The sequence below is a fragment of the Siniperca chuatsi genome, linkage group LG22 (genome assembly GCF_020085105.1).
Source record: "Siniperca chuatsi isolate FFG_IHB_CAS linkage group LG22, ASM2008510v1, whole genome shotgun sequence".
NCBI classification, from domain to species: domain Eukaryota; kingdom Metazoa; phylum Chordata; class Actinopteri; order Centrarchiformes; family Sinipercidae; genus Siniperca; species Siniperca chuatsi.
Window position 1 is genome coordinate 21,658,255 of NC_058063.1, and position 23,333 is coordinate 21,681,587.

At 42.0% G+C, this 23,333-nt stretch overlaps 3 protein-coding genes across 4 annotated transcripts in view; 1 reads left to right on the plus strand and 2 right to left on the minus strand.

Moving 5' to 3' along the window:
• LOC122870258 (low affinity immunoglobulin gamma Fc region receptor III-like) overlaps positions 1–23,333 on the plus strand; it is a 1,099,642-nt gene that overhangs the window by 1,019,271 nt on the left and 57,038 nt on the right. The gene's annotated exons all lie outside the window — the stretch shown is intronic.
• Positions 1,204–9,485, minus strand: LOC122870265 (acidic leucine-rich nuclear phosphoprotein 32 family member B-like). Its single transcript, XM_044184362.1, has 7 exons — positions 9,312–9,485; positions 6,726–6,875; positions 6,123–6,245; positions 5,091–5,277; positions 4,811–4,908; positions 3,904–3,973; positions 1,204–3,480 (listed from the first exon to the last, which is right to left on the minus strand). Exons 1-7 carry the CDS (start codon positions 9,363–9,365, stop codon positions 3,404–3,406), a joined length of 759 nt encoding a protein of 252 aa, XP_044040297.1. The 5' UTR covers positions 9,366–9,485; the 3' UTR covers positions 1,204–3,403.
• LOC122870201 (endophilin-A1-like) overlaps positions 18,116–23,333 on the minus strand; it is a 35,114-nt gene continuing 29,896 nt past the window's right edge. For both annotated transcript variants that reach the window (XM_044184188.1, XM_044184187.1), the window contains 6 exons: positions 23,098–23,241; positions 21,317–21,450; positions 20,983–21,141; positions 20,100–20,203; positions 19,871–20,001; positions 18,116–18,696 (listed from right to left, as the gene is read on the minus strand). In XM_044184188.1, coding sequence (XP_044040123.1) covers positions 18,500–18,696; positions 19,871–20,001; positions 20,100–20,203; positions 20,983–21,141; positions 21,317–21,450; positions 23,098–23,241 — 869 coding nt within the window. In that variant the 3' untranslated portion in view covers positions 18,116–18,499. The remainder of the gene's footprint in view (positions 18,697–19,870; positions 20,002–20,099; positions 20,204–20,982; positions 21,142–21,316; positions 21,451–23,097; positions 23,242–23,333) is intronic.

Consider the following 23,333-nt stretch of genomic DNA (forward strand, 5'->3'; position numbering starts at 1 on the left):
TCTGAGCCCCTTCTTGTTTGCTCTGGCGATGGACAGGCTGACAGATGAGGTTAGACAGGAATCTCCATGGACTGTGATGTTTGCAGGATGACTGTGATTTGTAGTGAGAGCAGGGAGCAGGTGGAGGAAAATCTAGAGAGATGGAGGTCTGCTCTGGAAAACAGAGGAATGAAGCTTAGCCGCAGTAAGACAGAATACATGTGTGTCAATGAGAGGGACCCAGGTGGAACGGTGAGGTTACAGGGAGCAGAGGTGAAGAAGGTGCAGGACTTTAAATACTTAGGGTCAACGGTTCAGAGCAATGGAGACTGTGGAATAGAGGTGAAGAGGCGAGTGCGAGCAGGTTGGAGCGGGTGGAGAAAAGTGTCAGGTGTGTTGTGTGATAAAAGAGTCTCAGCAAGAATGAAAGGAAAGGTGTTGGAGACGGTGGTGAGACCAGCGATGTTGTACAGCTCAGAGACAGCGGCGCTGAAGGAAAGACAAGAGGCAGAGCTGGAGGCAGCAGAGCTTAAGATGCTGAGGTTCTCTTTGGGAGGGACGAGGACGGACAGGATCAGGAACAAGGACATCAGAGGGACAGCTCATGTTAGATGTTTCGGAGATAAAGTCAGAGAGGCCAGATCGAGGTGGTTTGGACGTGTCCAGAGGAGAGACTGTGAATATATTGGTAGAAGGATGCTGAGGTTGGAGCTGCCAGGCAGGAGGTCTAGAGGAAGACCAGAGAGGAGGTTTATGATGTAGTGAGAGAGGACAGGAAGTTAATGGGTGTGAGTGAAGAGGACGCAGAGGACAGGGTTAGATGGAGGCACGTGATTCGCTGTGGCGACCCCTGAAAGGAGAAGAAGCAGCTCTCTGGTGGACAAACTATGTAATGACACCGTTTCTAAACGATATTTAAACTTTGGCTTTTCTCTGCTGAAACTTCTTGTTACTCGTCAGCTGACACGTATGCAGATAAGAATCCGTCTGCAACACGCTGCCGACTGATTGGTCGGGCTCTGCTTTGGGGAGTTTCTGACTTTCCATGTAGCGCCACCATCAGGTCAAACACTTATTAATTACCTGCAAAAAGTAACGACATTAACAGCCTCACAGAGCCATTAGCTGTTAGCTTGCTGCAACTAAACCCGGGAATAAGCTTCAAAGCCATTTTGAAGACACTGAGGAAAAACTTTATGCAGACAAAAGGCCAGAGAGGAGACGCCAGGAGCAAAATGTTAAGATTTTATTTACAAAGTCCTTTTTGTTTGTTTGTGTGTGTGTGTTTTTTTTTTTTTTTTTTTTTTTGGTTTGTTTTTCCTTTAACTTACAGAAAGTAAAAAAAAAAAAAAAAAACAAAAAAAAATAATAATAATAGTAAAAAGAAAACACAACCTCAACTAGTCAGTGTAAGTGTGAAGGATCAACTGGATCTCTCTACTGAGCAGGAAGAGAAATGAAAGAGAGGCAGAGAGAGAGAGAGAGTCCCCAGACAACCATACAAAATTAAACAAAAACAATTTCTCTGAAAAAATATTTCTTTTAAAAAGCTCTGTTGGCAAAAAAGAGAGAACACAGTTTGCCCTGAGCGCGCTCGGCCTCGGGGAGGGAGGGTGGTTTTTGGGAGGGGATGTTCAGTAGGCTGATGACATCACAGAGCGCGGTGATGACATCATAGCTGCTGGTTTAGTCCCAGAGTGGTGATGTCACACAGGGGCGTTGGGGGGAGTTCAGGGTTTGGTTTATCTTTTGTGCCGTTTACTCCCATGAGCTCTTGTTTCGCCTCCTTCCACAGACGCGAGCCCAAACTAGTTAAGCTTTGTTTTCACGTTTACACAAAGTAATTATTCCACGGTCATGCGGAAACTCTGACGTTGCGTACCGGCAAAATATTACCCCCCCAAAAAAAGATTTTGAAAATTTATATCGCGATCGAGATAGTTTGTGATCTCAAAAAAAAAAAGAAAAACTACACAAAATAACTTAATCTTGAGAAAAAGTATCTTTATCAACGTCTTCTCTGGCCTTCTGTACGAAATCTCACCTCTGTGACGCTTCGTTTGACTCGGGACGCATTCACGTCTCGTTACCGGAGCGAGAATTAGGAGTTAAAATCATCCAAAAATTCCCATCATGCACTGTTCGTGCGTTTTCAGGAAACGCAGACGCCACCTGGCGGCTTTACGTCCCGAGACGCGCAAAAAAAATTCTGTTGGCGTATCACATTTTCCCGAGGAGAAAAATAACCTCTCGCCCGAGGTTCTGGTTCGCAAATGTGCGTTTTTTTTGTTTTTAGAACGCAAGTCACGGTCGCCAAACGCCTCGTCACTACATATTCTGTCAGATTTCACACCAAAAATCAATAACCAACTCAGCTTAAGCGGCTTCTGTGAAATGAAATTTTGATCAATCAATCAGTTGGTCCATGTTTCAGAGTCCTGTTAACGTCAGAGGCACTTTGTTGCTCAGCGTCTCCCCACGTTTGCTAATTAATGAGCAACGAGGTGCTCTGCACATCTTAATCCGTTGTACGGCTGAAACGATCAGTTGATTGACATATTTATGGACAATTAATGATAATTAAGTAATCTTTTTTTTTTCCTAAACAAAACCGCCAAAGATTCTCTGGTTCCAGCTTCTAAAACGTGAGGATTTCTGCTCCTCTTTGTTGTATCCGATAGTTGACGGATTATCTTTGTGTTTTGGGCCGTCGGCTGGACAGAACTTGACTTTTGAAGACGTCGCTTTCTGCTCTGGGAAATTATAATGAGCGTTTTTCACAAATTTCCTGACATTTTATGGACAAAACGATCAGCTGAGACAATGATCGTCGGATTAAATCGATAATGAAAACAACCGTCAGCTGGAGATCCGATCTGTTTTGGGAATCTGAAGCGCTCGTGGGTTATTCCTGAGTTGACAAAAAAAAAAAAGTGCCGCCACAAAAACACACAGATGCCAGAAAAGTAATAAACTTTATCAACAGGAAGTTATTCTGGGTTGACTGTCAGAGACTTTTAGGTGACTTTAAAAATGTTATTTGTACGTTTTGTCCGTCAGCGGAAGCGAACGGACTCTGCCGTTGAGGAATATTTGGGATCTGGTGATAATATGAATTTTAAAAGCCAGAACTTAGAAACAATCTTTTGAGAGATGAGAAGATAAAACAAAAAGAAAGAAATATGAGAAGTTGGGTGTTTTTTTGTTGTTGTTTTTAAATTAACGGAAGTTGCAGACAGGCGTTTCGGTCTGCGGGAGGGGGGGCTGACAAGGGCGCAGTGGGAGGAGACCAGTTTCGGAAATGGAACGCAGCCTAGGAGCCGACCGAGCGGGGGAGTTAGAGGAGGAGGGCGAGCGTCGGTGGGGGATGGGGAGAGTCACCGGGGGGAAAGGTCAAAAGGGTTTGCAGAGTCTCCACGGGTCCTTAATCATCATCTTCATCATCCTCGTCTTCAGGATCCCTCTTCCTCTTCTCTCCTTTGGCCGGTGACGAGTCTTCGTCTGCAGAGGAGAAGCCAGAGGTTTAACAACAACAACAACAACACGACGGGGGTCGACTGTTTCCCCGCATCATCCCGGGAATATCCAGTATGACTTTTCCAAAAAAAACAGGATTTCTCCCCAGAATTTTAGTTTTTATGTTATTTTTTAAATTTGCATTAGATCACGAGGAAATACTTTTAGTAGAGCAACAGTTCCTCTTTAAAAAAAGTACACAGTGTTTGAGGTGGAAACCCCCAAACATTTTTACAGCACGTCCTGTTTTTGGCGACAACTCGTGATTAAAAGAAAAGGCCGAGAGGATGAAGTGCAGTCCACGAGCTCATGTAGCAAAAGTAAAGTAAGATAAGTAAAGCCGCACACAGCTGACGAAGAGGAACTGCGTGGAAAGTAAAAAAAAAAAGGAGCCGCACTGTTACTGACCATCATCCTCCTCATCTTCCTCATCCTCGTCATCGTCCTCACTGTCCACATCTCCGTTCACCTCTCCGTCCTGCAGAGAGAGAGAGAGAGAGAGAGAGAGAGAGAGAGAGAAGTTTGTTGTTGAATGTTTTTGCTTCATCGGTCTTCAAACACCGGCTAACGTTCATTACAGTCGACCTAAACGTCCTTTAAGCGCCTCAAAACTACACGGCTGCAGTAAAACTATGTATTTTGCGTTTGTTGGGAAACACAAGCTGCTTTTAACGGCTCTCAAAAAAAAAAAAAACCCCAAACAAACAAACAAACACAAAAAAACAACGGTCACACCAGAAAGTAGCACGGTGAAATTCTAGTAAATACTAGTATTAACTACTCACAGCGCTAGTTGGTGAACTACTGTAGCTGCCGAGCTAATTGCTAACGTGTTAGCGTTTCATAAACATGCTAACGCTAACAAGGCACAACAGCTTCTTTCAGCGTTCTCTGTATCGGGCCGTTTACTCGCATCTGTTCTCAGGATTGCACATCACTTAATTTAATAAGGAGTTATTGAAGAGGGCCAATAAAAGCTCTCTGAACTAGCTCGGATGCTAACAGGACAATAATTTCACAGTTTATTCAAAACATTCGTACCATCGACTGTCTCTTAACTAGTCTCGTTTGTGGAGCAATTTATACTCTGACAGAGGAGGTCAAATTAAACTGGACGCTGCTAATAAGCAACGATAGTTTCCCCTAATTTGGACGGTCAGCAGTGCCAAGACGGCTTGCTATTGGTCGGCGTCAAACTGCATCAAAGTTTATCCAAGTCGAACTCGACGCAACGTTTTTGCAGATTTCGCCACTTTAAATGCTGGTGTGACCGAGCCTTCAGACACCCGTTTAGCACAAGTATGTGCAGACTCACCTCATCGTCGCCACTGTCATCGTCGTCGTCGTCATCTTCTGCCACTACTTCCTCCTCATCCTCCTCCTCCTCTTCCTCAAAGTCCTCTGACTCACCCTCTGGAATACAAAAACAGGGAAACTGAGAGAAGTGCTAGATGCCGTGCACCTGGTTCAGTCACCTGGATGTGACCGCAGCAGAAACATCACATCTAAAATGTACGTTTTTGTCTACGATGAGAACAGTTTTCATTTTTATGTGCTGCTTTAGTTGTGTTTTTTTTTCTGCACCGAACTCCCACCTTCTTCGTCCTCGTCATCGACTCCGTCTCCCTCTCCGTCGGAGTCGGAGGCCTCGCAGTCGTCGATGTCGTAGCCGTCCAGGTAGGTGAGCTGGGGGAGGAGCTTGAAGATGGACTCCCTGTAGTCGGCCAGGTTGGTCACCTCGCAGTTAAACAGGTCGAGACTCTTCAGCTGGGGCAACTTTTTCTGGCGGGGGGGCAAAGACGGACGTGATTACACACTTCTGTTTGATCAGTTATATGATAAAGCTGTTGCCAACGGTCACGTTTAACTGAAGTTCCACAAAATCTGCAAGAGAAAACGCGAATTAATGAACGTTTCCGTCCGCTGCTGCGGCGCTGATTCTCCAACTGATGCCATTAAACCGTTGCAGAAGAAGACGAAGACACAACAAGATGACATAATTAAAAGAGCTGCAGTCAAAGATCAAACAAACAAGTGCATTTCTGTTTGTTTCGTGTGTTGATGTGAGGAAGGTTTCAGTCTCGTCGTCGCTGGACGCAGATCTGATGTTTTAGTCTGCCGCCATTTTGTCTCTTTAAAGAGCGGCGTGATGTTTAAGTCACACGCTTCACGTACGTCATCATTTACTCACCAAGTCCGTTTCTATTTAGTCCGAAACGTTCCCACTTCAGCCGAGCGTAAAAACATATTATAATATTTCGACTTCTTTCCTAATTTCCAGTATTTCTACTGGAATAAAAAACAGGTGGATAGAAACGCACTTCATCACAAACACTTTCTTGCTACAAAAACACAATTTTGAACACATTTATTGATAAAAGACTTTTCCGTTTGTTCTCTTCTGCAGTTTAAAAAAAACGTCGCCCCTCTTTAACGTAAAAAAATGTGACGACCTAACTACCGCTCAGGAGACGGGACGGTGGATTACTTATCAAACCCGACGTCTGATGATGATTTGAAAATGAACGAGGCCGCGGTGGCCAGTTCAAACCGGAATAATAATAATAATAATATTTCAGCAGTTAAGTGAGATATTCAGGTGAAAGTGTTTTTGCGACTGCACCCACCAGGGGCTCCAGGGTGCTGATGTCTTTGAACTTATTCCCGCTGAGGTTGAGGTGCGTTAGGTTCACCAGCCGCTCTGCCAGGACCTCCAGGCCGCCTGATATCCTGTTGTCACTCAACTCCAACTGCAGAGAGGAGAAACAAACAAACAAACAAAAAAAAAAAAGATGTTTTATATTCTTTGGGCTGAAACAAAGAATTATTAGCTGCACATTTTAGTAATATTTCTAATTTAGGGCTGTATGATAATTAATCGTTTTAATGCTCATTATACTGTTGCTTGTTATATCTGAACAACAGTATAAATCTAAAAAGATATTCAGTTTACGATCATATGTGACAAAGAACAGCATCAAATTCTCACATTTGAGAAACCAGAAAATGTTTCCGCAAAAGATAAATCAAAGCAGTATAATTTTCTCTCCGTCGATTAATCGTTTTCGCAGCAGTTGAACGTACAGCGAACATCTTTATATATAAAGCGACTGGAAACAACAGAAGGATAACCGCGATGCGTAAGCGTCTGTGCAGCCACGTGTTCGTGAAGCATTTACATTAAACCACCTGATCAAACCGTCCAGTTTGGGTACGTTTGGTTCGCTTACCTTTTTGAGTTTGTCCAGTTTGGGGATGTCTGCTACGCTGGTCAGGCCGACATTGATGAGGCTGAGCAGCTCCAGATTCGAGAACTCTCCTGTGATTCCTTCGATCTTCCCCTCGCCCGAGCGACAGTTATCCAGAACCAGCTCCTGGACCTGAGGGGAGGTGGAGTCAGTCCAGTGTGGCTCAAAGGCGCTTCAGACAGATTGATACGTACTGCGGATGGCCGCCCACCCAGAGCCCGGTTCTGCTCGAGGTTTCGGCCTGTTAAAAAGGGACGTTTTTCCCTCGCCACTGCCGCCAAGTGCTTGCTCATGGTGGGAATTGTTGGGTTAATGATATAATAATAAAGAGTACGATCTAGACCTGCTCTATATGACAAGTGTCCTGAGATAACTTCTGTTATGAATTGGGTCCTGACTGGCTGCCTGTTAACGAGGTGTGTGTGTGTGTGCGCACCACAGTTCTGCAACACCTGCAACTGCCGACGAATTATTGGGAACATTTTTATAACCAAATAAAAGACGATATTCTCTTTTACTTTCAGATTTTAAGCTGCAGTCGCGGTCTTTTGTCTTTTTACTGACTGCTGGCACAGAGATCTGTTCCAAAATGACTAATTTCCTGATTCGACATCTGCGGTGTCAGTATGACTAATTCAGATTCAGTCATTTTAACCCCCTGCGAGCGCCGCCACGGTGTTAAAACACAAAGACTTCAATATGCAAGATGTGATGAAATCCACAGAGACAGCAGTGTAAAAATCACGGTATTTCCCACTTTTCAATCAAACTTTTACTAGAATTTCCAAACATATATTAGGACCAGAGCTTTTTAACTGAAGTACGTATTGATAACTGTCAAAAGCTGGCACGTACATTTATTTTAGCCTCAACTACTTATTCTTTAATCAGACATTAAACTGAATTAAATGAGTCACTTTTACATGGTATTTTATTTGGGTTATTTAAGGTCTTGTACAGCTATTGGACAAAATTTAATACAGTAGATTTTGGCTTCTTTAATCAAATGAAAAACAGAAAGTTTTGAATAGAAAGAGTGCAAAAGTATTGTGTGTTGTCTCCATACATGTATCATAAACAAACAATTTCCAGCCCTAAACAATGCTTTACATTATGATTAATCTGTCAGTTCGATCCATAAAATGTCGGAAAATAATTTTTAAAAATTTGACATATTCAAACAGCTTGTTTTGTCCGACCCAGTGTAGAAAAGCCTTAAGATATTAATCTGTAAAACCAATATTCAACACATGCAAAGCTGCTTTTTTTCCTCCACCTCCAAACAACTGTTAGCAATAAATGCTACACAGCAGTTGGTCATGTTTCCTTACTGGTGTTCAAATAAAAGTCACTGCAGCCTTTTTAATATATAAACTGCGTGATCACAATGTAATTAAAGTTAAGTACATCGCACACTGTGGTCTTCGTGTAAAGGACTCCTTCATATTGGGACGGATCCCGGCCGAGGAGGCTCTGTTTATAAACTCCCAACACATGTGACGCTGCCAAGCTAGCTCGCCTGCTAGCTCCCAGTTTACTGTTCCTCTTGTTAATTATCACAACTCATGACCCCACGAATGAGCCCGGCGGAAAAGACTCGGTTTATAGCGGCTTTTTTAGGGGAGTAAAACGGGAGATTATAGCAAAAACAAGCGCGAAGTAGCCGCTTTTAGCAAGCTAGCGCTAGCACGCCGCTGGCTACGCGCCCTTAGCACGTATGAAACACGGGCTCCGACTAATCTCCGGAGAGGTGGTAATATCAACAACGTCAATGAGTTTTTAAACGTATAAACTGAACGCTGTGAAGCTCGATGAAGATGGGTTTGTAGCTCAAAAACAACATTTGACGATTTTTACAAGCATTGCTGCGTGTAAACCGTCAAAAAAGTGACGCATTTCCTGTTTTCCACGAGTAACGTTATTAAAACGGTTAAAGCAATACCGTGACGAAGTCGTTTTTGCTGCTAACATTACCGACTACTTACTTTTTGCGAATATTTAACGTCAACTGCGACGGGTATTTAAGTTCGTCGACAAAACAAAATAAAAAGATGTGTTTAAAATTGCGTAACGTTGCCGGCTCGTGCAATGCAGACATAAACCGTTTTATATGTTCGGAATAACGCGGTGCCAGACATTAGCCAGGCCCCGGAGACACGGATGTGCGTTTCAGCGGCCGAGCAGGAGGCGCGTGCAAGTTTGGTTTCACGTATCTCGTTCACAACAACGTGCAAGATAATTTTAACATAAATAAGTGAGATAAGTGTGAATAAAAAAACCCTGAAAAGAAGGCGGTAACAGCTGCGCGGGTCACCAGTGATAAAAAAATAATAATAATAAGGACCTCCGGTACGTTAGTGAATTCAAGATTTAAAAAGCTACGTAATTGAAGCGTATACCAGAGTTTATATCAAGTTTGGGGCTTAGCTTTAAACAGTAAATATACGTTTTGGCACTTTTCGGGACCTGCAGACACCCTGCCATGTGCTCGCCTCCCCTCCTTCTCCGGCCGGTGAAGTTTGCACCGCAACGTCTCCGATAAACAACACAACAAGCCGGGCTACTCACTTCTGTCGGCGACCGGTGCCTCAGCTCTAAGGAGACCCTCTTCTTCATGTCCATTTTCCTCTGGTTTTAGCCTTAGTTTGGGTCTCTGCGATGCGAAAAACTTGTTTCTCCTCGATCCTCTCTTCAGTATCAACACGCGGAACCAGTGTGAAGTTAGCTAGAGTAGAAACATAGCACTTCCGGGTAAGACTTCCACTATAAAATACCTACGCTCACAGCGGAAATGCAAAATGAGTCATATTCAAAATTTGCAACGGCAGTTTGACGCCTTAATAAACGTGTAAGATCACCGATACTTTTTTATACGCGTTCATTGTCCTGCATAGTCGAAACGAATGTGTTGTAGATATGGCGGTGTTACTTTAGATATTTATTCTGAAGGCAAACTATGTTACTTCCGGCACTTCTCTATCTTTTTCTGTCGAACTTGACGCAGGGTCAAGAACGAGTGAAACGTTCCCGTGGCGTGTGAGAAAAGTGGGTCAAACCGTTTGCTGCTTTCAATTGCCCTCAGAAGTTTGAAAGTCACAGCGCACATTGGCGATCAAACAAATAAATGAAACAATTTAGGACCAGCCCGGTTGATTGTTTCATTAAATAGAGAGTGAGAATATACACAGTTATCACGAATGTGTTTTTAAAGCTGGGTTCCTTAATTATCCTATTGGTAATGGATGTTAAAGTGCTCCCTTTCACTCTTATAGCACGCTTAATTTTACATATAAACAACAAGAAACAGTTAACATATATATACACATGAATTTTGCTATAATTTCTGACAACTAAGACTTGATTTTCTCGCGAAAAGGGAGGGAGCTATAAACTTCGAGTTTTTGAGGAGTACGTGAACGCATCAGACGGTGATTCGTAAAAGGAGGGAAACTGCAGCAAAAACGTCTCTAAAGCGCCACCAGCGGCCATTTTGGCTCATTACACACAAACAACAAGTGATAGCCTCTTCCAATAACCATCATATTTATCTTTCAGAACAATGTCTGAACAGTTTGCAAAAACAGAAAACAGGATATTTTTCCTATACAGAAAAATTTTGTTTATAGTTATAATATACAACATCTCCATTGGAAGTGCTGTAGTAATTATATTCCTTCTGCATAGTGGATTTGCTTAATAATAACCTTAGAATACTGTAGGAGTTATAAAATTACTATGAAGTATTAAAATAATTTATTCAAGTAAAAGTACCAGTATGTAAAAATACTCCATTACAAGTAAAAGTCCTGCAGTCAAAATTTCACTTAAAGTATCAAAAGTAAAAGTACTCATAATGCAGAGTACTGTCGGTGTTATACTATTATATTATTGGATCATTACTATTGATGTATTAATTTGTAAGCGGTACTGTTGTAGTCACAGACTGTAGGCCTATATATCTTCATACACAGTCTATGGCTGTAATTGGTCAAGGTTTTAACTACTTCATATACTTTCTGTAGTTTAATCTAACAATATTATGTTATATAGGCTAAACAGATCATTTATTTTTGTTTGTAAAATCTTAATTTGAAAAGTAACCTGTAACTATAGCACTTAAATAAATATAGTGAAGTAAAAAGTGCAATATTTCTCTCTGAAATGTAGTGAAGTGGAAAGTGGCATGAAATTGTGCTCGACCAACGACTGTCGTTCTGCTTTGTAGGAGGCAAAAAACTTGCATTTAAATTATTACATTTTATCTCGTTAACAGTTAACATTAAGCTCTATGTTACTGCCAGTAGCCTACATATATTTAGAGAATATGTTAAAAACTAAAATTGTGTTGAAACTTGTAGATAAAATAAAACAATTGATATTAAAGGCCCAAATTACACCTAAGAAGCATGTAAAAAAAACCAAAAACGCAAAATTTCAAAATAAAAGTTATTCCGTTTCGGTTAAAGTAGACATGATGAAGTGTGGTATGCACCTTTTTAGTTTTATTGCTGGTGGTTTGATGCAGTTCCACTTTTGTACAGCCTGGGGTGCTGTAGCTGTTTCCTGTCTTTCTATTTTGAAGAACAGATCGGCGTCTTGTTGTCTGCAGCGTGTCGTCATAGTGTTAATTCTTTTATTGTCATTACATTGTAGATCATCTTCACGACAAGCAGTTATACATACAGTGGTCTTAGATTATATCATCATCCAATACGAGGAGAGCAACAGTTAGTTAGTATCACAGCTAGTTTTTTCCACTGACCACGCCCCCCACCCAAAAATCCTCCACCCATTCATCCCCCTCCATCCCCTTCTCCACATCACACCAATGTATTGACAATCGTCAAATACGCCACAGGTGCCGAACCAATAAATAGGACGCAGAGTTAAATAAATAAATTAATTAATACATACAATACATAAATAAATAGCAACAAGGTGTGTGTATATATACTCACATACACACATGTAGCTCACCAGAAGACACCAGGTTCCATAGGCAGAGGGGCTATTTTATACAGCCACAAGGCATACAGTATTATGTAACACAGCCACGGGTCAGACCAAGGCCACGTTATTACAGCCCAAAAATCATACTGCAGACTGTGTTTGTTTTTTCTTTAAAGCAGAGCGGCCCTGAGAGCAGAAGTAATCTCATTGGTTCAGTTAAACCACTTGGCTGGGGCATAAAAAACAACAACACATAAAACAAATTATTCTATCTCTTAAATGTCCTCAAATGTAAAAAGAGTCTTGCCATCCCAGCCAAAAAAATGGTCCGGCTCATAACCCTTAATGAGAAACAATGTGTTAATTACTGAGCTTTAGAGTCGCTGTTAGGTTGATTTTTGTTTAACCGTTGGACAGAGCCAGGCTAGCTGTTTCCCCCTGTTTCCAGTCATTATGCTAAGCTAAGTTAGCTGCAACTTCGTCTTTACCGTACAGACATGAGAGTGGTATCTTCTCATCTAACTCTCAGCAAGAAAACTAATATAGCATATTTCCCAAATTGTTGAACTATTCCTTCAACCCGTTAATTATTTTACCGTTGAACAGAGCCAGGCTAGCTGTTTCCCCCTGTTTCCAGTCATTATGCTAAGCTAAGTTAGCTGCAACTTCGTCTTTACCGTACAGACATGAGAGTGGTATCTTCTCATCTAACTCTCAGCAAGAAAACTAATATAGCATATTTCCCAAATTGTTGAACTATTCCTTCAACCCGTTAATTATTTTACCGTTGAACAGAGCCAGGCTAGCTGTTTCCCCCTGTTTCCAGTCATTATGCTAAGCTAAGTTAGCTGCAACTTCGTCTTTACTGTACAGACATGAGAGTGGTATCTTCTCATCTAACTCTCAGCAAGAAAACTAATATAGCATATTTCCCAAATTGTTGAACTATTCCTTCAACCCGTTAATTATTTTACCGTTGAACAGAGCCAGGCTAGCTGTTTCCCCCTGTTTCCAGTCATTATGCTAAGCTAAGTTAGCTGCAACTTCGTCTTTACTGTACAGACATGAGAGTGGTATCTTCTCATCTAACTCTCAGCAAGAAAACTAATATAGCATATTTCCCAAATTGTTGAACTATTCCTTCAACCCGTTAATTATTTTACCGTTGAACAGAGCCAGGCTAGCTGTTTCCCCCTGTTTCCAGTCATTATGCTAAGCTAAGTTAGCTGCAACTTCGTCTTTACTGTACAGACATGAGAGTGGTATCTTCTCAGCAAGAAAACTAATATAGCATATTTCCCAAATTGTTGAACTATTCCTTAATTAATTATTTTACCATTGAACAGAGCCAGGCTAGCTCTTTCCCCGTTTCCAGTATTTATGCTAAGCTAAGTTAGCTGCAACTTCGTCTTTACCGTACAGACATGAGAGTGGTATCTTCTCAGCAAGAAAACTAATATAGCATATTTCCCAAATTGTTGAACTATTCCTTCAACCCGTTAATTATTTTACCGTTGAACGGAGCCCGGCTAGCTGTTTCCAGTCTTTATGCTAAGCTAAGCTAACAGGCTGCTGACGCTATAGCTTCATATTAAACGCACAGACGCAAGAGCAATTTGGGGTTTAGTATCTTGCCCAAAGACAGTTCAACATGCGGGCTGGGGGGGGGGAGCCGGGATCGAACCGCCGATCTTGCTATTAGTGGACGACCCGCTCAACCACTAAGTCACAGCCGCCCCGTGTGTGTGCGTGATTTACTAATGGACTATCAATGTGAAATTACTCATTTAATTCAGCCGAACGCCATCATCCCTGACCGATCAACTTCAGTTTGATTCCATTTGACAATCTGTTCTTTGAACTACATAGACCATGAGCCTCTTAATATGCTCTTAAAGTGAGAAATACGGAGTTTGAGATTAAGGTAGATTTCCTGTCTCCCTGATTTTACATTATATTAGAAATTTAGCGGCAACTGAATATAAAGTTAGCCAGAAAACCAGACTCTAGTGAGAATATTTCTGCTTTCAGAGACTGGAGAACTGAAGCTTTAGTCTGCAGGTTTGGTTTGGAGGGCTTTGCTCAATCCGACAATCAGAGAGTGATGCTGAAATTAAACTCAGGCGGGTAATGTGGCCGAGGTCTGGCTGGAAAGGGGAAACTGGAGTGTAACACTGTACAAGTCCCTCATTGAGGTTAGAATCCATGTCACCATAGAGGGCAAATCAGCACAAGAGAAAACACAAACAAATAAGAAAAGAGCAACGAAACAATTCTGACAAGGTGCAAAATAAACAAACATGTTCAAGAAAATTCCCAAAAGTCTTAAAGCACTTTGTAATTTGAAGAGGAGTGCTATACAAATATAGCTTAACCAAGTCAAAAGATTAAATAAAAAAACAATAAATACGGTAACTGAACAATAGAAAATTAATAGTATCAGTTAACATAGACTTGCTGCAGCGCTAGAAAAAGCCAGCAGGACAAATATGCCCCCCCTCCTCCCCCCCTCTTTTTTGGAAAACCATCTCAAACAGCCGTAAAGACGTAAAGCGGTTCAGTTGCATGCAGCTCACAGACTTTCCACAGGCTGACTCAGAAAACCAGGTTTCAGACTCAGAACACGAAGACAAAACACGAAATCAAAGAAAAACACTGAACACAGTTGTGCTCCAAACCCTTTGTCTTTCACAACAACCTGTAACGGAATAAGAGAGATATTAGCTAGTTTTGCTTTGTTTCTGATTGTATTGTTGCTGTTACATATGTGCTTTGGCAATGGAAGAGACGTCTGAAGCTCTTTAAATAGATTTGACAGTTCCACGGTTTTCCTTCAGAGCCATCTCTTCCTCTTATTGAAACATTAGATTTTATTGTTAGATCATTTATTGCCTTGGTATTCGATGTTTATTGACTGTTGATAGTTTATATTAAATCTCTGGTTAAAAATGCTGTTTTTTATTTTTCATATTGTTATTACTATTTGTGTCTAAAACACCATTATAGCTTTTTAAGAGGAACTCTTAAACTTTCCCATCCTCCAACCAGATATTTGATAAAATATTTTTTCTCTGCTGCAAACCTGGTAAATTATTACTTTATTACTTCTGTCAACTAACCGGCACGATGTGACCCATTTTACGGCCCTGACCCATTGCTTAAGATACACAAACAATGCACCTTGGACTAATGTCTATTTCTTCAAATTTTATCGAATGAACTGCCTCGACTTAGCAAAGCTACAGTAGCGTCCTGACACTTTGACATCACCACAGGGTTGGGTTGTAATGGAATACAAGTATTTAGAATACATTTTCAGAATACAAAAATGAAGCATCTGTACATTTTTAAATTTTTACTTTTAAGTATTCTGCTCAACACTGCATCACCAAAAACGCAAGTACTGAAATGTGAAGCGAAAGGCTAGCTGGTTAGCCACATCTGGCACATTAGCATTAGCCATGCTAGCACAGATTCCTGCCGATGTTTGACGACGTAATAAATAATGCCTGGATAGAAAAACCCTAAGCGTTGTAATTTAATAATATTCATTAAATTTTAATTTTACTTTAAAAAATGTTCGCATGGTAAATGAGAGCGATACTGTAATTCTGTCAAGGTGACTGACTTGAGCCTCCAATGTGCACCAGAGCAGAGCTAACCTGGGTACAGTCCAGGCTCTGTATCCGATCTTTGACACTATTCAGTTTTTTTATGTACAATGGAGTCGATATAAACCCAGCACCATACTGAATGCCCATCCCAACAAATCATGAATATAACAGTAAGTTCTTCAGTTTTATGTTTCGTTTGAACAAACCAACAAAACATAAGAACGGAACAACACATTTGAACAGATCTCTTTACATTGCCAGAACATCCCCATTGCTGTTGGTGCTGACTCAAATGGAGTCATCTGTCTAACTGTATGTGAAACTGTCAACTTGTCTTGTAGCTAGCAACGGTCAACAAGTGCCAAAGCTTTGTGCTTCAGTCGGTAGCTGTGAGACAAAAATCAGCAACATTCTGATGTTAAAAAATGTTCTGCTGCTGTCAAAGGCAAAACCCCAAAACTTGGGGTTTACCAGTGTTTTTACATGAACTGATGGTTTCCATTGCCTTTAACAATAAATAACATCGACCTTTTTCACAAGGTGTTTGTCAGAGTGGACTCCTTAATACTGCCTTATAAAGAATACTGCTCGTACATACGCACACAGGTATGTAGCACTTTGGTGGATTAACAGTTGTAGCCATTGAACAAGTCCCACTTTATACTGTATGTAATGCATACTCCAGGGAACTAGCACGGCTAACAGTTACCACCAATACTGATCACTTACTAACTTAAAAGGAACTGTTTGGAATACTCAAATGTGATTTTATGCGCTGTCCCAGAACTAGCACAGGATATCTGAAGGGTTCTTAATCATGTGTTAATTCTTCAATGTGTTGAGGGTTTTAGAATGTTCTGATTACGCCTGAATATATGAGAACACTTCAGATCGTTTATAAAGTCCAGAAACATTCTTATACAGTCCAAAATGTCACCAAGGTTCTATAACGTTCAAAAGTTTTTAAAATGTATCGGGGGGTGTTTCAGAACGTTACCAAGAATGATCAAATGTTTCTAGATCATTCTGTAGGCAAGAATGCTGTCAAGGCTCTATAATGTTCCCCAGGCTCAAGTTACAGTTATTGTAATACTGAGGTTGACGAATTTTACCAAGGCTCTAGAAATTTCAGTAGATCAGATAATGTTTTGAGAGGTATAGAATGTTGCCAAGATTCTAGAATGTTTTGAAAGATTCTAAGACAAAGAGACCTCCAGAACGTTCTGAGGATTTTGTCAGCACTCTAGAATTTCTGTGAGTTCTAGAATGTTTAGTGGAGTTATTTAAAGGTGAGGTATGCTGCTTTTTTCAGATTCAGCGAACATCTCCTCACGGTCCGCTAGCAGTCCGTTCAGTGTGTCCGCTGAAAACAGCTCTGGTGTGTGTACTCAGCCCTGGCTCTGTAAATGGGAAATAAACAAAGTGGTTTGGACCGAGCCACACAGCACTGTTCCAGCCACGATTTGTGTGTCAGGTGACGTTAAATGACTTGCCCACGGACATTCAGCTTACTTTCTAGTTTGCCAAGATATGCTGTTGTTGTGATGTTAGCTACAGTAGCAGGAGAGTTGTGAGCGTCGCTGTCTGGAGCTGCTGTGCTGGCTCTGGGAAACCGTCTCGTCCTCTCTGGCTGTTAGCTTCGCAGCAGCAACTGTAGGGACAGTTTGCTAACCCACAACCTAGCTAACATTAGTTACATTACTTGCTGTGTCGTTGTTCGCTCTGTATCATGGTATTTGCCATGGTGTTGGATTCCTCCAGAATCGCATACCCCACCTTTTAAGGACACTAGGAAAATCATATGACTTAATGTAGGATATTCTGCTGCCTTAAGGACACACTGAGCCTTTGTAAATGTAATTGAAGGTAGAGGGCTTAAAACAGAAAATTTAGAACGGCTACCACTGTTCACCTGTTCACACAGTCTTGCATGCAAAAGCCACAAATAAGACGAATCAACAAGCATCTACTCCACACAGTACACACAAAACACTGTGAATGGGTAACTCAGAATAGTATACAGCGAACAAACAGGCATCTTTTTTTCATAACCCACGACGTATCTGTTCACCAACCTGGTGAAAAGTTCTGTTACAACTGGTCTGTGCTGGATGTGTTAGCATATCGCCGCTGTCAGGGAAATCATGTAACCCCCGAGTTTTCCCACTCATTGCTTCAGCTGACATGTTTATTGACGTGTTGAATGAGTTTCCGACCTTCAAACCTTAAATTCCCAATTTAAGATGAATGTGTTTCAAAACAAGTGACCAAGTAGTCTCTTCTTCATTCTGGAAAAATCTACTTGTTGCAGATACAGCTTTATCCCGAAGATATACTCCCGAAAACTACATTTCACTGGCGTCTTATCACTCCTTTGATTTGGCTGGTTCATGCATACAGCCACTGAGCTCCGATGCAGACTCTGAGAAAGGCAGAGTATGTTACAAGAGTACGAGATATACTCAAACAGAAGGGTCTGATGACCTACCGTAGCTCTGGATCATGGGTCTGTATACAGTATGGAGCCATGCTAAAAGGCAGTGCTAGCCACTGAGGGAAGGAACAAAGAAAGAAAGACCGAAAGTGCTGAGAAATCTAGGGCTGAAGAAAAGCACAGGGAGGCAAGTCAAGGTAGAAAAGACAGAGGTACTTTGAGAGAGAGACAGCAAGAAACGTAAGGAGAGAAGAAGAAGACAGTATCACAAAGAAGCTGTCAGGCAGTTTAACTGACAAGCAGGAATTTGTGCTGGCTTGATCATATTAGAGTAAGAACAGGTCGAAACGCACATACAGACACATACATGCACGTACATATACACCGTGCTTTATTGATAAGTCTCCAAAGCCTCATTGGTATCCAGTGCTGCCCGGCTAAGCGGAGCACGACTGAGTGAGCACTGTGCTGGAAAAGGTCATCATCTCTTCGTCTTCTCGTCTCTCTCAATCTCTCTCTTCTGCATCTCTCGCGCTAAAATCCTCCATCTTAATTCTCCTCTAATCTTAATTGCCTCGTCTCATCCACCCCGTCTCCGTTGCAGTCATTTCAGTCCGTTTTGTGAAAGCAGAATCGCACAGAAGCACAGAAGAAGAAGAAGAAGTACAAGGAGGGCGTGGTTTGTTGTTTACGCAAATACAGGCTGTTTTCGGGGTGTCTGGATTGGTCGGGGGGAAGGGTCAGGTCATTGGCGGGACCTAATGAGGGAGCGGCACCAGGATATCCACGTAGTTGATGGGGAAGAAGCCCGACTGGCCGTTAATCATGCCTTCGTACCAGTTATCGTCAATCTGATTGGTCAGGGTGATGACGTCGCCCTCTTTGAATCCCAGCTCGCCTTCGTTCTCTGGTTCGAAGTCGTAAAGTGCTCGGCAGCAGGGCTGGTCCATGGGGGCTGCGAGGGAGCAGAAACAAAAAGTATAAGGCAGGTTTAGTCAGAAAGTAAATGAAGTGCTACGACCTCTGGTGGCCATATTTGAAGTTCTTGCCTCTTGGGTAATGAACTTCTAAGTGAGCTGACTCTTTTCGAGCCATTTGTGGATACATTTTTTTGGGGGGGGGTTGTTTTGGTTTATTGACAACATTCTAATATATTTATAAGAATACAACATATTAAATGTATGTTGTACAGCCAAGCATTGCACAGATCCAGAGTAGTTCAGGGAAAGTAAAGCCACATGGTGCGTAAAGGGAGGTCTTTATAAGAACGTTAAAGATACTAACATAATTGAGCCCTTTGAAAGATTGCAGTACATTGTAATTGTCGTGTTTCATTAGTAAACTTGCAAAAGTCACTCAAGTACGGATATCTCCTTCGTTCACTGCCCAACTATAGCAGACATTTTCCAGGAATACTTCAAAAGCTTTGTTAGGACAAAGGAGCTTTCAGTTCTGGAGCTGTCTTTGTAACAGGGCTTTCACGCCTTAAGTGCAAGTTCGACATTACCAATCTCCAGTGCACTCTCTCTCTCGTGAGCCACAGCGACGAGCACTATGCTACACCACCAGCTTTAGCAGCCAAAGCTCAACTAAACTGAACTTTGCTGACTTCCACAATGCACGTCCAATACGACTCTGCAGTTGACAGAGGCGGAAGTTATGACAGCAGTCATTTTACTGTAAAGAAGAATGGTGAGCATGTCGCAGTTATGTACTTCTACTGTCCGGTTCTACCAAGAGACAACAAGGATGCTACGATCCTTGTTGGCGTCTTTGGAGGACTATGTGTCTTGTGGATCAGACTACAAGATAAGTGTCAAAAGTTCCTGCCGTGACTTGGCCAAGAGACATGGCAGACTACGCAATGGACCCCGACCAATCATAGCTTGCTGTCTTTCGGGTCATTGGAAAGGTGGGGGGCCGACTTCACTGTTGTACCTGACAGCACCAACAACATCATTCCTCTTTCGTTTCACCGTGTTTACAGTTGTGTGTGGAAGAGTGCTCAGTGCTCCTATTGGTCAACGTCACACAACATGTCATAGAAAACCATTGTACAATTGAAAAAAAGTCTTTGGTTTGGTCAAGCACTCATTCGCCAGCCCAGAGTACATTATACCACACTCTACCTGGTGATCGTCCAGGCGATTTGGCAGAGTGGATCCCCCCGTTGTGGCTCTCGCTGGGGGGCAGCAGCTCCAGGGTCATTCTGGGTTTAGGAGTGTACTCCTTCCTGGGTTTACTGGACACTTCTTTTATCCTGGACAAAGGCCCGACACAGTTAAAAAAGGTTTGTCTTACCACATCGATCTACTTAATTGGTTTATTTTTATCACAGGGAGGCAGATCGATCAATACCTGTCCTCCATCTTGCTGGAGAGCTGTTGGAGGATTTCAGCAGCGCGACTGTGGTACTCCAACTGAGCTTGAACCAACGCTGCCAGCTGGCTCACCTGCTCTATCTGCAACACACACACACGTTTTTTCCACTGCACAATTCCTGTCCTGTACCCATGTTGGGCTGAGTCTGGCTTTGTTTTTCCACTGCAGTTTTGAACACACTGGGATCCTGTCGAAAACTGCGTGTGCAGCTACAGCAACAGAAGAACCGTGTCAACATGAACAACAGACATGGTGAATATTTCTGTGTCCTTTACCGGTACTTTGAAGTATATTTATTATGACATCGACGTTTGTTGTTAAGTTTGAAAATACTTATTTCTTGAGCGTAGTCTGATGAGTTTTCTGTTTTTTGTCATTGTTTTTTCAGATTATTTAGCTCTCTTTCTGCAAATTTCCACTTTTGTCACTCATTGAGGCATTACTACTAGTACTTTCAGCACCCACAAACTACATTCAATTTAACTGATAGAAAAATTATTTTTGGTGCAATAGCGATAAAGTAGACTAGAGCTGCAACGATTAGTTGATTAATCGATTAGTCGATCACTTGGCTACTAATTTGATAATCGAGTAATCGTAAACAGTTGATGATTCCAGCTTCTCAGATGTCTCAAATTTGCTGCTTTTCCTCGTCTTACATTTAATTATTAATTAAAACTTTATTTTTGGCCTGACATTTGAAGACATCACCTTAGGCTCTACGAAATTGTGGCTGCCATTTCTCACTGTTTTCTGATGTTGTATAGACCAAACAATTAATTGATTACTCAAGATAATAACTGGCAGATTAATCTATAATGAAAGTAATCGTTAGTCGCAGCCCTAAAGCAGTCCTTACATCGCTCTCCAGTAGGTTAAACATGCTCTGTTCTGCGATCTCTTTGCTCTCGTCGAACTTCTCCAGCGCCTGTTTGATTTCTTCGTCCTGGACTTTGCCCTGACGCTTCTTCTTGTAGTCAAAGTCCAGACGGCGGCCCTCCATCTTCTTCAAATGGTGCTGCAGTGGAGGGAAAAAGTAGTAAGCTCCTACACAGCATCTGTAACAAGCAACTATTTAATATTAATCTAACTCTCTCTAGCTTCAGTTACTGTTTCCATTTTTCAAATATATTAAGGTTTAACGGTATCAGCTGCCCCTTCAACTAGCAACCAATAACAGGTGTTTTATCCACCTGGATCTCCTTGAGGTCTTTGTCGTGGAGGTTCTGCAGCGGGTCGATGAAGTTCTGTTTGACCTCCATGTCCAGAGCGTCCTTCACCTCCCCGAGCTCCTTCATCGCCTCGCTGGCATCGATGAGCGCCAAACCTGGAAGGAAAGGATGAAGGGTAAAGAGAGAGAGAGGAGGATTGGTGCAGAGTAAGAAAGAGGATAAATAGAGGAATAGTGAGAAAGCGAAAGATAATTTCCCAAACAGGAAGAGGTAACAGATTGTTTAATAGAGCCGGGGCTTTCCATTGATGAGAGTGTGTTTGGTGTGTGTGGATATACAGGTACTAAGTGTCGAGAGGGTCAGGTGGACTCAAACTGTCCTATTTTAGTGGTTTTGTAGTTTGTAGTTGCTGGTTTCTGGTAAGCAGCATTTTATTGTTGTGTAGTTTAGTTCTGTGGTTCCCAACCTAGGGGTCTGGCCCCTCCAAAGGGCCATAAGATAAATCTGAGGGGTCGTCAGATGAAGTTCTGCTATACAAATTTCTATTCATTTTTTGGACCATGTGAGATGTTCAGAGGTGAAATGTAGTGCATTAGCCGTATGATGTAGCATATGTACAAGTACCTTAAAAGTGTACTTAAGTACAGTACTTGAGTAAATGTACTTGCTTTCACCACTGCCTCAGCACAGTCAACCCAAACGCACATTTCTAAATGTGTGGACAACCATTAAGTATTGATTTAGTCATTTCGTAGGTACTGAGATGTTTTACACCCATCGCTGTTGAAATCCAGTGTTAGTGTCCACAGTCTAAAGCAAATATTACAAGTTAGCTGGCTGAAAAACATTAAAACTTAAGCCCAAATACATATAAAAGCATTAATGGTGATGATATTTAGTTTTCCCCCTCATGACTATGGAGGCGGTGATGTTGGAAAGTTGGCAGGTTAGCTGTCTCACCTGTAGGCTATATATGGCTAGCTTAAATTTGGAGGGTTAGCAGGCTAACAAGCAACGATTACCTTAGCAATTTTCTGCAGCTGTTAGCAAAACAGTTGAGCAGAAGAGAGAGCGAGAGAGCTATGTTTTAAAATTAACTACATGTTTCCCACTAAGTCCTGTTGTCTAATGTTACGTTATATGACTCCGAAGTGGGAGGAGATATTTTGGGCGCCCCCTGGTTCTGGAAGTAAAAATCCCATAAATGTTTCTCATAGACTCACCGTTGGATCGCTACGCCTTGGATTGGTATGAAACCCTCCCGGTTAAATCATCAGTACAAAAGATGACCAACTGGTTCTTTGATTAAAAAGTCAAAGGTACAAGCCTGCGTACGTAAAAACTTTGAGGTAGACGTTAACTACGACTTCCAAGGTGCATTTCGGCGAGAAACATCCAATAACTGAGCTTAATATTCTGTTACGTGCGGCGCTAAAGGAGGGCGGGAGCTAGCGATTATACTGTCGAAAATGTTTCATTTGATTTAAGTGGGTACATTTTGGATGAATTCAGCAATATGGCGACGTGAATTCGCCAGCGCTCTGATTCGCACCTCTGACTGGCTTCTTCTCCATGGACACGACAGCCAAGCCAAGTATCATCGAGGACATCATTGAAATAAAAATATTTAAAATGGCAATACAGAACTGGGGGAAACACTTCCAGAACCAGCAGCTCCTCACTTGTCCTTCAAGAGCAACTTTACCTCCCGAGCAGTGTTTAGCTAGCTAAAACTGCTCTAAGCTAACGGGCCTTTGCAGACACCACCTCAGCACCGTTAATATGAGTACAGTCCCACTTACCGAAGCTGGACTCCTCCCCTAACTCCCGTCCAAACTTCAACATGGCGTCGCCCAGGACGGTCTCAGCTTGTGGGTAACCAGGTCCCTTGTCCTGCCCGCGGATCTTTGACATGGTGTTGATCATACTCAGCTTGGCTCTGGATGCTGCAGGGCCGCAAGGGTTACATTACGAGTGACTGATACTGTTTTAGGCGACATGTTGCGGCAGTTGGGTGCAGTTTGACTGTGGGTGTTAT